The sequence below is a fragment of the Micropterus salmoides genome, unplaced genomic scaffold (assembly GCF_014851395.1).
Source record: "Micropterus salmoides isolate LMB-PRFRI ecotype aquatic unplaced genomic scaffold, ASM1485139v1 Ms_hic_scaffold_2, whole genome shotgun sequence".
In the NCBI taxonomy this organism is placed as follows: Eukaryota; Metazoa; Chordata; class Actinopteri; order Centrarchiformes; family Centrarchidae; genus Micropterus; species Micropterus salmoides.
The window spans coordinates 37,594,923-37,609,870 of record NW_024041150.1 but is presented as its reverse complement, the minus strand read 5'-3'; the positions used below and the strand labels follow the sequence as shown (position 1 = coordinate 37,609,870).

At 41.2% G+C, this 14,948-nt stretch overlaps 1 protein-coding gene across 1 annotated transcript; it reads left to right on the top strand.

Moving 5' to 3' along the window:
- LOC119913019 (leukotriene B4 receptor 1-like) lies at positions 1-3,829 on the top strand. The gene is made up of 2 exons (XM_038732329.1): positions 1-1,974; positions 2,517-3,829. The coding sequence occupies exon 2, from the start codon at positions 2,526-2,528 to the stop codon at positions 3,420-3,422; it is 897 nt and encodes a 298-aa protein (XP_038588257.1). The 5' UTR covers positions 1-1,974; positions 2,517-2,525; the 3' UTR covers positions 3,423-3,829.
- Positions 3,830-14,948: the final 11,119 nt, after the last annotated feature.

Below are 14,948 nucleotides of genomic sequence, written 5' to 3'. Positions count from 1 at the left end.
AATTAGCTTATGTGTTTTTTCATGTTTTTCAATAACAAAAGTAACAATAATAATAATAATAATAATAATAATAATAATAATAATAATAATAATAATAATAATAATAATCAACAATATTCAGGGAAAATAGCCAACATCTTTTTGGATGGGGGGTGGTAAAGGACCTGGATAATGGATAGGGGGGCGCTGGCCCAAAAAAGGTTGAGAACCACTGAGCTAGAGAAAAGCAGACGTCACCTACCCACACACGTCCTGAGGGAGAAGCGGGGGAGAGAGCGACTGAAAGGAGCAGTCAAGCTATATCCAGATAGCGGCGCTGAATAGACAACCAGTCTGCAACTCATCTCTGACCCGAAGCGCTAAGGGAGGCTTTGAAAAGCAGATGACTCAAATGCAGGGGCGTCGGCTGAGGAGCCACAGATGCTGAGCCGGAGGGAAGAGACAAATGGAAGCAACAGTGAGGATCCAGAATTCCAAGTGCCACCATATGTGTTACATCAGAAGGCCCATTGGAATAAATCACTGGCAAGGAAGTGATGAAGTGGAGCGCTGTGTGCAGCTGAAGAGGATCGTCTTTGTCGGGATTGAAAAAGACAACCAGAAGAAGGTTTGTCCCAGAAGAGTTCGAGATGGAACTGGTGCAGGCCGCACATGAAGCACTGGGCCTTGCAGGCACCGTGCCTGCACGGAAGGAATTGGAGAAGCAACAACTTTGGGATCCTCGAGGCCAGGCTCATCGTGTCCCATGACTGTGAAGTATGTGTTCAATACATTGCAGGTTGTAAGGGAAAGAAGAAGGATGTCTTCACCACAAAGAGCACCATAACGGTGCTAGAAAGAAGAAGGAAATCCAAGGGGTTGAGCAGCTCAAGCCAATTCCAAGCTTGAAGAGAACCAGGACAACACACACAACTTACCACCCTACGTCAGAGGTCTATGGTGTGGTAGCCTTAAGAACAACCTCAGGACTCTAGGCAGGCAGAGGTCTGAGGAAGCTGAAATGTGGGAAAGAAGCATTCAGAAAAGGAAGTGGGTGACTTCATGCTCACCGAAGATTAGCATCGGAGTGTCAAAGACAGCCAGTGATCTTAAGGAGGGAGTGCCAAATAAGTTGAGATCCCACTGCTCTTGCTATCAGGTCACAAAGAATAAAGCTGGAGCCTTTCTCCCTTTAGTAACAACAGTGAGTGAGAAAAGGGAAGTGCAACATATTTCCTTCTGTAAAACACAGATCTTAGCAATGCTATAAGCACTATACTGAATAATGATTAAAACAAAGATGATTTGGTATTAAAACATGATGTGATGATGACTGAAAATAAGGTAAATTGAAGATAAATAAATCTTTTGATTGTAAAAGAAATAATATGGTCAAAGTATGGAGTTAAGGTTAAACCACTGTGCGAAAGGTCACTGAGTTTGGGTGAAGACATGACTATGAGTCAGCAGCAGAGACAGGGATGGAAAAGGAGAAGTGGAAGGACAAAAGATGAAGATATCCTGAAACCCCCACCCCCTGCTGCATTTTTTATTTTTACTTCTGTGTAGGTGTTGTTGTGAAAAACATCTGATAATACCCCACCCCCCTCTATATAAAGAATAGTCAGACATATCTCGGCAGATCTCAAATGCATCTGATTCAGAGCAGAAACATCACCGCACAGGACTAAAGCTTACAACAAGAGTTGGGGATTTGAACAGCAATAGTTTTCTTCAGTGGACTTCAGGAGATTGAGCCACAGAGGATAACCACAACCAACCATCCGAAGAATTATTGGACTCTAAAGTTTCGCTCTTTCAACTGTAACATTGACTGAAGATTTTTAGAGACATTTTGAGGGCTTTGGACAAAGCGTCATCGACAAGAGTCTACGGCTCCGCAGCGAAGGAAGGATTTCACTGGCCAGGAGAACTCCTTCCTGTCCCTTTCTCTCCAAAAGAAGACATCTAAATCACTCCAGCTCAGCTAACCAGGTTTTGTATTTTAAACATTTTATCATTTTTTAGACAGTTCTAATCAGTATAAGTTGTGTGCTTGCCCTTGATTAATTTTGAAATAAAATAAACAATCACTACATTTAAAGTACAAGTAGTAGACAATGAACTTATTTCTTCACTAAGGTAGTAATTCAATAGGTAAACTGTGTTTAACATTTTTAAGGTTCTTATCGGTTGCTCTAGCCAAAGACACTAACTTATCCTTAGGGCCTATTTTCTATTGCTGTATTTTTTATTTTTACTTCTGTGGAGGTGTTGTTGTGAAAAACTGTTTCCTATGCCATTTCTTTCCATTGATAATGATATCTACTGTATAAGCATCTTAGCTTTAGGAGAGATCCAGTCAGAGGAAACAACAGTTAATGAAAAGACTAAATATAAGAAAATACATCCGATAATATAGTCTTGCTACTGCAGCCACGATGGAATATGACATCATTTGTTTTTTTGTTGTTCCTCTTTGAATGCCTCAAACATCTTCCTTTGACTGAGTGCACTGTTGCCATCATCACTTTCAGGTTTGCAGCATGGAACAACTCAACTCCACTGTGGTCACTTCTAACACCTCCTCCTTTCCTGCACATCCACCTCCCGAATTGTGGAACTCCCGAGGTCTGGTCCCTGCGGTAATGCTGTCCCTCTGCTTCACGCTAGGAGTTCCTGGAAACATTGCTGTGATCATCCTCAAACCAAACTGGCACCACCTGTCCAGTGTGAGCCAGAGTTTGATGCTGAATTTGGCCATATCAGACTTGCTCTGCCTGCTCACCCTGCCAGTGTGGATATACACTTTTCTGTTCAGCTGGACCCTCGGCCTGGTGGCCTGTAAGCTCCTAGCGTATCTAGTGTACTGCAGCCTTTATGGTAGCCTGCTGACTGTGACGGTGCTGAGTGTCCAGCGCTACCTACAGGTGGTGTACCTGCAGACGTACTTACATCAGGTCAGAAAGAAGAGGCTGCTGGTTCTGCTCTGGCTGGTTGTGATGATCCTGTCCATCCCTACTTTAGTGGTTTCGCTAGTGACCACGGATCAGGACTGGACAGAATGCCAATCTCACTACTATTCCCACAACCAGGATGTAGCCATGCTGCTGATAGAGTCCCTGGTGGGATTAGTTTCATTTTCTGTCATTGCATTTTCATATATCCACCTCCACAGAAAAGTGAACCAGGCAGCTTTCTTCAACAACCCACAGATGACCCGGCTGGTTGCAAGAATCATCGTGACCTCCTTTGTCCTATGGATGCCACATCATATCATAAATGTGCTTGGTGTGGCAGCTTTTTTGCTCAACAACAAGGGCCTGTTGAAGTTTTGTATAAACAGCTGGAACATCACTGGAGCACTGGTATTTGTGAACAGCTGCCTGAATCCACTCCTTTATGCTTTTGCTTCTAGAAACCAAAACACTGAACAACCATAATGTTAATGCAGAAGCTCACCGTTCCAGGAAGTCTAACCACTGAAATAGCATGATGATGATGATGATGATAAGCCACAAGATAACAGCAGAGCGTGTAGAACTATGACGATGATAGCACTTAAAGAAAATCTTTAAGTAAAATGCAATACAGAGACCTGCCGCATCAACAACCGCATGAAGCACTCGGCAGGTGGTCCGTGTTCCGAGCTGTCAGCGCAAGACTCCGGCAAGATGAGAGGAGGTGGACTCTGTGTTTTACATCGATGGTGCTTGGTGCACAAACGCAGTCACACAGGATGGACTCTGTTTCCCAAATGTCACACTGTTTATTGTGAAGATGAAACTTTCATGTTATCATCTGGTTGCTGCTGTTTACATTCACCCCAGATGCACATTCAAAAAATGCACTGTGGAATGCTCAAGGTGTGTAAGTGTATGTATATAAATAACTGTTTTATTTTATTGTACTGTATATGTTGCCATATTTTAATATAGGCCTACACTTAATTATATGTTGTGTGTGTAGCACGAAGGAACTACAAATTTCGTTTCGTTATGCAGCCTTGTGCTGTATAATGACTAATAAACAACTTTGTACCTTGTACCTTGAGATGTTCAAACTCATTCATTCATCTTTTGTCTAGAACTACTAAAATCTAGAGAGACTATTTCAGCTCTTACACTGTATGCTGTCTTGGAAATTTATATTCCTGGTAAGGGATTGAGCAAATAATTGAGTAAACTGTCTTTGAAGAATTTATTAATAAAAGAGAAACAGAGAAGTACAGCGTTAATCAGCTGTACCAGAGGTTCTGTCTCCTAGGACAGTCACTAACGTCTGGCCCCGAGCAAAGGGATGCATGATCATTTACACAATCTAGGTTTCTTTGTTATGGGGAACAGAAAGCTTTTCAAGTGTATGCGTTACTCACCAATGTAATGGCCCTGTCACCGGAAAGAAACTAACAATAAAGAGTTTGGTCTTTATTTGTAAATTAATTCAATAAAATGAATTCTATTGGTCTTTCGGACAATCATTTGTATATCTCAATATTTAACTTACACAAGTTTTAACTGTTAAAGATGTGCGTTTTGTATTTGGGTGAGTTAGATCTACAGTCGGTGGGGGTGTTTGTCGAAATAGGATACTTTAACAGCAATTCTTTTTTTTAAAGCTGAAAGCCTCCAGTAGTACAGGTCAAGGCTTTTGAGTCCCTGACATGTGGAAGGGTGGGTGGATAGTACTCTGAAGTGTGAGACAGTGTCTTTAAAGAGGGTGCAGGTGTTTGCTACTAAAGGTGGGTGACTCAGTTAAAGAAAATCTTTAAATAAAATGTTTGGTCTTGTGGAAATGAAAAAAAATATGTTTTTAGTCAGAACGTCCCATCTTCCTTGTGGACACACAGTTCAAGGGTGTGGTTGATTTGTGGGATAATGATGAATTTTGAGGTTAAACCTTAAATCAGCTATGTGTTGTTTAAAACTGGTCCTCAGCAGAGATGTAAAAATAGAGAATATGTTGAATCAGGTAAAGAGTCAAAAGATCAACATGGAAATTAGATTTTATTGAATTTACATTAAAAAAAAACAGATTTCCTGCTTTGCATTGAAAATTGACCACATACTATTATAGTGAACTTGTATACATATAAATAAAATATTGTGTGTGTGTGTGTGTGTGTGTGTGTGTGTGTGTGTGTGTGTGTGGTAAGCAAAAACATTATCCTGTCCTGTGAAATTATGCCACTTCTTTCCATTGATAATGATATCTACTGCATAAGCATATTAGCTTTAGGAGAGATCCAGTCAGAGGAAACAACAGTTAATGAAAAGACTAAATATATGCTTGTGTTGGAGTGCATCCAGTGAGAGGAATGATAATTTGTCTCCAATGTTTAGCAACAGAAAGACATAAAGATGGACAAGAGGGAGGATAGAGAGGGAGATTGTGCTGCATTCGTAATATAAGCAGGTTGCTATGGCAACCGGCAGCGTTTGTAGAAGCAGCAGTCGGTAGCTCCTTCAAACTTTGCTACACTTTTGTTTTTTATCTGTTTTTTTTTCTGGCTTTATTGCCAAAAACATGCGTTACCTCTGACATAAGTCATTGGAAAAAAAATTTTGGATTAAAGAACAGCAGACCACGATCCACCCGGCCCAAACAACCGGAACAGCTAGGCGGCACAGCGGGTGCGGTGATCGCTCAGAGGAGAGGAAAGAGAGCCAGGAGAGGAGCCATGCTGCTCCAGCTTGGACTTAATTCTGCTCCTAAAGATCCGGTATGGACAATATGGGACTCATGTTGACCAAGCAACAGAATTCAGAGACTGTTTTGCCCACATCGTTACAGAGACCTGCCGCATCAACAACCGCATGAAGTACTCGGCAGGTGGTCCGTGTTCCGAGCTGTCAGCGCAAGACTCCGGCAAGATGAGAGGAGGTGGACTCTGTATTTTACATCGATGGTGCTTGGTGCACAAACGCAGTCACACAGGATGGACTCTGTTTCCCAAATGTCACACTGTTTATTGTGAAGATGAAACTTTCATGTTATCATCTGGTTGCTGCTGTTTACATTCACCCCAGATGCACATTCAAAAAATGCACTGTGGAATGCTCAAGGTGTGTAAGTGTATGTATATAAATAACTGTTTTATTTTATTGTACTGTATATGTTGCCATATTTTAATATAGGCCTACACTTAATTATATGTTGTGTGTGTAGCACGAAGGAACTACAAATTTCGTTTCGTTATGCAGCCTTGTGCTGTATAATGACTAATAAACAACTTTGTACCTTGTACCTTGAGATGTTCAAACTCATTCATTCATCTTTTGTCTAGAACTACTAAAATCTAGAGAGACTATTTCAGCTCTTACACTGTATGCTGTCTTGGAAATTTATATTCCTGGTAAGGGATTGAGCAAATAATTGAGTAAACTGTCTTTGAAGAATTTATTAATAAAAGAGAAACAGAGAAGTACAGCGTTAATCAGCTGTACCAGAGGTTCTGTCTCCTAGGACAGTCACTAACGTCTGGCCCCGAGCAAAGGGATGCATAATCATTTACACAATCTAGGTTTCTTTGTTATGGGGAACAGAAAGCTTTTCAAGTGTATGCGTTACTCACCAATGTAATGGCCCTGTCACCGGAAAGAAACTGATAATAAAGAGTTTGGTCTTTATTTGTAAATTAATTCAATAAAATGAATTCTATTGGTCTTTCGGACAATCATTTGTATATCTCAATATTTAACTTACACAAGTTTTAACTGTTAAAGATGTGCGTTTTGTATTTGGGTGAGTTAGATCTACAGTCGGTGGGGGTGTTTGTCGAAATAGGATACTTTAACAGCAATTCTTTTTTTTAAAGCTGAAAGCCTCCAGTAGTACAGGTCAAGGCTTTTGAGTCCCTGACATGTGGAAGGGTGGGTGGATAGTACTCTGAAGTGTGAGACAGTGTCTTTAAAGAGGGTGCAGGTGTTTGCTACTAAAGGTGGGTGACTCAGTTAAAGAAAATCTTTAAATAAAATGTTTGGTCTTGTGGAAATGAAAAAAAATATGTTTTTAGTCAGAACGTCCCATCTTCCTTGTGGACACACAGTTCAAGGGTGTGGTTGATTTGTGGGATAATGATGAATTTTGAGGTTAAACCTTAAATCAGCTATGTGTTGTTTAAAACTGGTCCTCAGCAGAGATGTAAAAATAGAGAATATGTTGAATCAGGTAAAGAGTCAAAAGATCAACATGGAAATTAGATTTTATTGAATTTACATTAAAAAAAAACAGATTTCCTGCTTTGCATTGAAAATTGACCACATACTATTATAGTGAACTTGTATACATATATAAATAAATATATTTGTGTGTGTGTGTGTGTGTGTGTGTGTGTGTGTGTGTGGTAAGCAAAAACATTATCCTGTCCTGTGAAATTATGCCACTTCTTTCCATTGATAATGATATCTACTGCATAAGCATATTAGCTTTAGGAGAGATCCAGTCAGAGGAAACAACAGTTAATGAAAAGACTAAATATATGCTTGTGTTGGAGTGCATCCAGTGAGAGGAATGATAATTTGTCTCCAATGTTTAGCAACAGAAAGACATAAAGATGGACAAGAGGGAGGATAGAGAGGGAGATTGTGCTGCATTCGTAATATAAGCAGGTTGCTATGGCAACCGGCAGCGTTTGTAGAAGCAGCAGTCGGTAGCTCCTTCAAACTTTGCTACACTTTTGTTTTTTATCTGTTTTTTTTTCTGGCTTTATTGCCAAAAACATGCGTTACCTCTGACATAAGTCATTGGAAAAAAAATTTTGGATTAAAGAACAGCAGACCACGATCCACCCGGCCCAAACAACCGGAACAGCTAGGCGGCACAGCGGGTGCGGTGATCGCTCAGAGGAGAGGAAAGAGAGCCAGGAGAGGAGCCATGCTGCTCCAGCTTGGACTTAATTCTGCTCCTAAAGATCCGGTATGGACAATATGGGACTCATGTTGACCAAGCAACAGAATTCAGAGACTGTTTTGCCCACATCGTTACAGAGACCTGCCGCATCAACAACCGCATGAAGTACTCGGCAGGTGGTCCGTGTTCCGAGCTGTCAGCGCAAGACTCCGGCAAGATGAGAGGAGGTGGACTCTGTGTTTTACATCGATGGTGCTTGGTGCACAAACGCAGTCACACAGGATGGACTCTGTTTCCCAAATGTCACACTGTTTATTGTGAAGATGAAACTTTCATGTTATCATCTGGTTGCTGCTGTTTACATTCACCCCAGATGCACATTCAAAAAATGCACTGTGGAATGCTCAAGGTGTGTAAGTGTATGTATATAAATAACTGTTTTATTTTATTGTACTGTATATGTTGCCATATTTTAATATAGGCCTACACTTAATTATATGTTGTGTGTGTAGCACGAAGGAACTACAAATTTCGTTTCGTTATGCAGCCTTGTGCTGTATAATGACTAATAAACAACTTTGTACCTTGTACCTTGAGATGTTCAAACTCATTCATTCATCTTTTGTCTAGAACTACTAAAATCTAGAGAGACTATTTCAGCTCTTACACTGTATGCTGTCTTGGAAATTTATATTCCTGGTAAGGGATTGAGCAAATAATTGAGTAAACTGTCTTTGAAGAATTTATTAATAAAAGAGAAACAGAGAAGTACAGCGTTAATCAGCTGTACCAGAGGTTCTGTCTCCTAGGACAGTCACTAACGTCTGGCCCCGAGCAAAGGGATGCATAATCATTTACACAATCTAGGTTTCTTTGTTATGGGGAACAGAAAGCTTTTCAAGTGTATGCGTTACTCACCAATGTAATGGCCCTGTCACCGGAAAGAAACTGATAATAAAGAGTTTGGTCTTTATTTGTAAATTAATTCAATAAAATGAATTCTATTGGTCTTTCGGACAATCATTTGTATATCTCAATATTTAACTTACACAAGTTTTAACTGTTAAAGATGTGCGTTTTGTATTTGGGTGAGTTAGATCTACAGTCGGTGGGGGTGTTTGTCGAAATAGGATACTTTAACAGCAATTCTTTTTTTTAAAGCTGAAAGCCTCCAGTAGTACAGGTCAAGGCTTTTGAGTCCCTGACATGTGGAAGGGTGGGTGGATAGTACTCTGAAGTGTGAGACAGTGTCTTTAAAGAGGGTGCAGGTGTTTGCTACTAAAGGTGGGTGACTCAGTTAAAGAAAATCTTTAAATAAAATGTTTGGTCTTGTGGAAATGAAAAAAAATATGTTTTTAGTCAGAACGTCCCATCTTCCTTGTGGACACACAGTTCAAGGGTGTGGTTGATTTGTGGGATAATGATGAATTTTGAGGTTAAACCTTAAATCAGCTATGTGTTGTTTAAAACTGGTCCTCAGCAGAGATGTAAAAATAGAGAATATGTTGAATCAGGTAAAGAGTCAAAAGATCAACATGGAAATTAGATTTTATTGAATTTACATTAAAAAAAAAACAGATTTCCTGCTTTGCATTGAAAATTGACCACATACTATTATAGTGAACTTGTATACATATATAAATAAATATATTTGTGTGTGTGTGTGTGTGTGTGTGTGTGTGTGTGTGTGTGTGGTAAGCAAAAACATTATCCTGTCCTGTGAAATTATGCCACTTCTTTCCATTGATAATGATATCTACTGCATAAGCATATTAGCTTTAGGAGAGATCCAGTCAGAGGAAACAACAGTTAATGAAAAGACTAAATATATGCTTGTGTTGGAGTGCATCCAGTGAGAGGAATGATAATTTGTCTCCAATGTTTAGCAACAGAAAGACATAAAGATGGACAAGAGGGAGGATAGAGAGGGAGATTGTGCTGCATTCGTAATATAAGCAGGTTGCTATGGCAACCGGCAGCGTTTGTAGAAGCAGCAGTCGGTAGCTCCTTCAAACTTTGCTACACTTTTGTTTTTTATCTGTTTTTTTTTCTGGCTTTATTGCCAAAAACATGCGTTACCTCTGACATAAGTCATTGGAAAAAAAAATTTGGATTAAAGAACAGCAGACCACGATCCACCCGGCCCAAACAACCGGAACAGCTAGGCGGCACAGCGGGTGCGGTGATCGCTCAGAGGAGAGGAAAGAGAGCCAGGAGAGGAGCCATGCTGCTCCAGCTTGGACTTAATTCTGCTCCTAAAGATCCGGTATGGACAATATGGGACTCATGTTGACCAAGCAACAGAATTCAGAGACTGTTTTGCCCACATCGTTACAGAGACCTGCCGCATCAACAACCGCATGAAGTACTCGGCAGGTGGTCCGTGTTCCGAGCTGTCAGCGCAAGACTCCGGCAAGATGAGAGGAGGTGGACTCTGTGTTTTACATCGATGGTGCTTGGTGCACAAACGCAGTCACACAGGATGGACTCTGTTTCCCAAATGTCACACTGTTTATTGTGAAGATGAAACTTTCATGTTATCATCTGGTTGCTGCTGTTTACATTCACCCCAGATGCACATTCAAAAAATGCACTGTGGAATGCTCAAGGTGTGTAAGTGTATGTATATAAATAACTGTTTTATTTTATTGTACTGTATATGTTGCCATATTTTAATATAGGCCTACACTTAATTATATGTTGTGTGTGTAGCACGAAGGAACTACAAATTTCGTTTCGTTATGCAGCCTTGTGCTGTATAATGACTAATAAACAACTTTGTACCTTGTACCTTGAGATGTTCAAACTCATTCATTCATCTTTTGTCTAGAACTACTAAAATCTAGAGAGACTATTTCAGCTCTTACACTGTATGCTGTCTTGGAAATTTATATTCCTGGTAAGGGATTGAGCAAATAATTGAGTAAACTGTCTTTGAAGAATTTATTAATAAAAGAGAAACAGAGAAGTACAGCGTTAATCAGCTGTACCAGAGGTTCTGTCTCCTAGGACAGTCACTAACGTCTGGCCCCGAGCAAAGGGATGCATGATCATATACACAATCTAGGTTTCTATGTTATGGGGAACAGAAAGCTTTTCAATGCGTTACTCACCAATGTAATGGCCCTGTCACCGGAAAGAAACTGATAATAAAGAGTTTGGTCTTTATTTGTAAATTAATTCGATAAAATGAATTCTATTGGTCTTTCGGACAATCATTTGTATATCTCAATATTTAACTTACACAAGTTTTAACTGTTAAAGATGTGCGTTTTGTATTTGGGTGAGTTAGATCTACAGTCGGTGGGGGTGTTTGTCGAATAGGATACTTTAACAGCAATTCTTTTTTTTAAAGCTGAAAGCCTCCAGTAGTACAGTTCAAGGCTTTTGAGTCCCTGACATGTGGAAGGGTGGGTGGATAGTACTCCGAAGTGTGAGACAGTGTCTTTAAAGAGGGTGCAGGTGTTTATACTAAAGGTGGGTGACTCAGGTGGGGTGGACAGGTTGGAGTTATGTTTTAGCTTTTCCTTTTCAATTTTAAGACATTAATTTGCCAGTGTAATGTATTGTATTATTTAACGTGTTTATTAGCCACTGGTCCAAGAAACACGAGAAGATGGTTGTCCAACACCTTGTAGCTCTGGAGCTCATATCTGTAACAGCAGAATCTCTCTTAAGTGCACTGGATGGGATTTTTGAAAGGAAGACTCTCCCACGGACAGGTCCGGTGTCAATTCTCATGTGCTGTTATGAGAGACTCAACTCCTTGACATTGATGAGGACTCATGTCACCACCTTCAACATGGTCAGCAAGAAACTGCGGTCCTTTTGAGCTTTGGGTTGAGGCAACTTCAAGCTGATAAAAATATTACTGTAACGTTGCAGTGGGAGTTTACCTGAGTTTCCAGCATGTTGTGTGAAGCTGTCAGATTTTGCTCGCACATGAGTTTAGAACGTGGACGAGCAGACACCTGGTTGCAATGTAAAAACTGCACTGTTGGTGGTCGCTGAAAACAACATATAACCCTTTAAAATTTACATTTTTCGCAGGGGCTGTTTGAGGACAAGGAAACCCTCCTTTAGCTCCACTTCTATTCAGCTGTCTTTCCCATGCTGAAGTATTACATCCTACTTTTTCAATCCAAGAACCCAAAGTTTCATTAATTGCACGATGAGCAGGAGAAACTTGTCAGGGAGTTTTTATCAAGCCAGAAGACCTGATCAACAGCAAAGGGAGGAATCTGTCTGGGCCAAGTTGAAGTTGCTCAACATGAAATTGACAGAGGCCCATCTTGCAGCACCTTTTGTTGGCTCTGAGGCCTCATCCATCCTGGACCAACTAGGGAAGGAGCCTGTGGTGAAGATTTACAAATCTAACGTTTGGTATGGCTTTGTTTAGGTAAACAATTAAAACATGTCAACACAAGATATTGTCCTCCCAGAGGATAGCATGTGAAAGTGTAATTAAACACTTATTTCCAGCACGGTCCCTAATATTAGACAAAATGACAAAACATCATAACAATACACAGTGAATTCATTAAAGAGAAAAAACACTATAATGTATGCAATTCTTAATTTAAAAGAAAAACAGTTTCTAAGCGACTAAAAACAGCAGGCTCCACATATACAGTATGTCTCAACTAGTTTCTTAATAAACTTTATTTATAAAAGGTAATCCAAACCTACACCAGCTGTGCAGGTGATCTTCAAGCAAAACCACTTCTTGACAGTCTAACCCTGAGGACCCAGTCATGCTTAGACCCAGATGCACGAGGAAGACATCACATTCTTCTTCATCTCCAGAACTTGCCAAACATGTTTCCAGCTGTGAAGCTTAATGAAGTGGGGAGAGCTGGATTTCAACATGAAATACACAGGTGGGTATAAATGTTGGAAGAAGCTATTTAAACAGATTAATAATAATAAAATAAACACCCACCTTTAGTAGATAATTCAATAGTAATAGTTTTAATATTTTTCAAAATAATTTCTATAAAATACATTTCACACTTGTTCCCTTATCGTAATCTGAAAGTAGAGGTCACCAATCTTACAAATGTTTTATTCACCCCAACAGCCAGAGTTATTAATGTTTTTTCCATTAGTTGCTCATTTTATTTCAGTTAACTATCAGCTCCTTCCATCTGGGAAAATCCACGGTTATATCCTTTATTTCTGCTGTCATCTGTCTGTATCTGTCCTGACTTTGTCTGTATGTAGATATAAATGGCTCATTCTAAGGTAATATAAACATAACGGTTCATTATGTAAGGTCTTTATACACCACTGAAAACAGTAAACTGGGTGTTACTAACCGAAGCATTACTCAGCATCCCATCTATCTTCTCAGTGTACATTGTACAACACCAATTTTGATTTATACTAAATTTGATACTGTACTCTAATAAAGCCCAGAAGACAGTTATCAGTCATCTGACATCAATTTTGTGCAGCCTATTTGAAATAAAACGCATTGTTCTCAAGAAAGAATAACCAAAACACCACGGCCAAAGCAGTTTTATTTTTGTATCATCAGTAGTGTGCTGATTAGTGAACTTCTTGTTCTTATCTATGCTCCAGTTTACTACTTTACATTGGAAAAATACAAAAAGGACACTAGATGGTGCCCTGGGACCACAGTAAATTAAGGATCATGACAGAATATATCTATCTATATATATATATATTCAAAAGGCATCAATTAATGATCGAGGACCTCTAGCTAGTTGGATGTTACAATGATTTAAAGTTTGATGAGACGTTGATTAAAGCTCAGTTTAATTTTCTGTAAAAATGTAATTCACACAGTATCAGGCGTCTGCAGTTCATTTCTTTCACATTATACAAATCATGTACATTTACTGAAAATAAACAAAAATAGATTCACTTTTGACAGAACTATTCTCAGGTTGTTTACTATGCATCACGGAGGAAACGTACAACCAAGGGAAGTTTCCCCAAATACCCCTCCCTCAGAGGGGTGTGGAAAGATGAAATAGCTGCCACGTACACCTTGAGGGTGGAAGGGGAAAGACCAGCAGAAAACCGGTCCTGGAGGAACTCAAGTACCTGAGCCACCGGGCAGGTAACAGGGTCCACCGACCGCTCCCTACACCAAGTGGAGAAAACACTCCACTTCAGGCCGTACATCCTCCGTGTGGATTGGGCCCTGGAGCTGAGGAGGGTCTCGACTGCTCCGGCTGTTAGACCTCTAGGTACTGTGCCCCCTCAGGGGCCAGACCCACAGTCGCCATATGGCGGGGCAAGGGTGAAGAACCTGACCCTGCGCCTGGGACAGCAGGTCTCTCCTCAGAGGGACCCGCCACGGCGGGCCGTCCAGGAGCGACATGATGTCCGAGAACCACACCCGGGTTGGCCAAAAAGGGGCTACGAGCAGTAGGCCGACATTGTCCTGGTGGACCCACTCCAGAACCCCCGGGAGCAGAGCGACTGGGGGAAAAGCGTACAGACGTAGTCTCGGCCTTGAATGTACCATGGCGTCCAGACCCAACGAGGCTGGAGGAACGAGAGAAAACCATAGCGGGCAGTGCGTAGTCTCTTGAGACGCAAACAGATCCACGTCTATGGGGCCGAACTCTTCGCACAAGAGCTCCACCACTTTGGGGTGAAGTCTCCATTCCCCGGGCCTCAGCCCCTGCCTCAACAGCAGGTCTGCTCCCTGATTCTGCGTCCCCGGGAGATACATCGCCCTGAGGGATAGTAACCTCTGCTGGGACCACAGGAGGATCTGACGCGCCAGTCTGTACAGAGGGCACGAGCGCAGACCACCCTGGTGATTCAGATAGGCCACCACCGCTGTGTTGTCGGAACGAACCAGGACGTGGTGGCCTTGGAGATCGGGCAGGGAAGTCCTTAGAGCCTGGAACACCGCCAACATCTCGAGACAGTTGATATGCCACTCGGATTGATGCACCTGCCAGGATCCCCTGGCAAAGCGGCCGTCCATGACCGCGCCCCAGCCCGTGAGGGAGGCGTCTGTCGAAATGACCAGCCGGCGACAAGACCCTCCCAGCACGGGCCCCTGGGACAGGAACCAAGTTTCCTTCCAAACTGATAGGGAACGAAGACCCAAATCAGACGGAGAGGATTTCCCC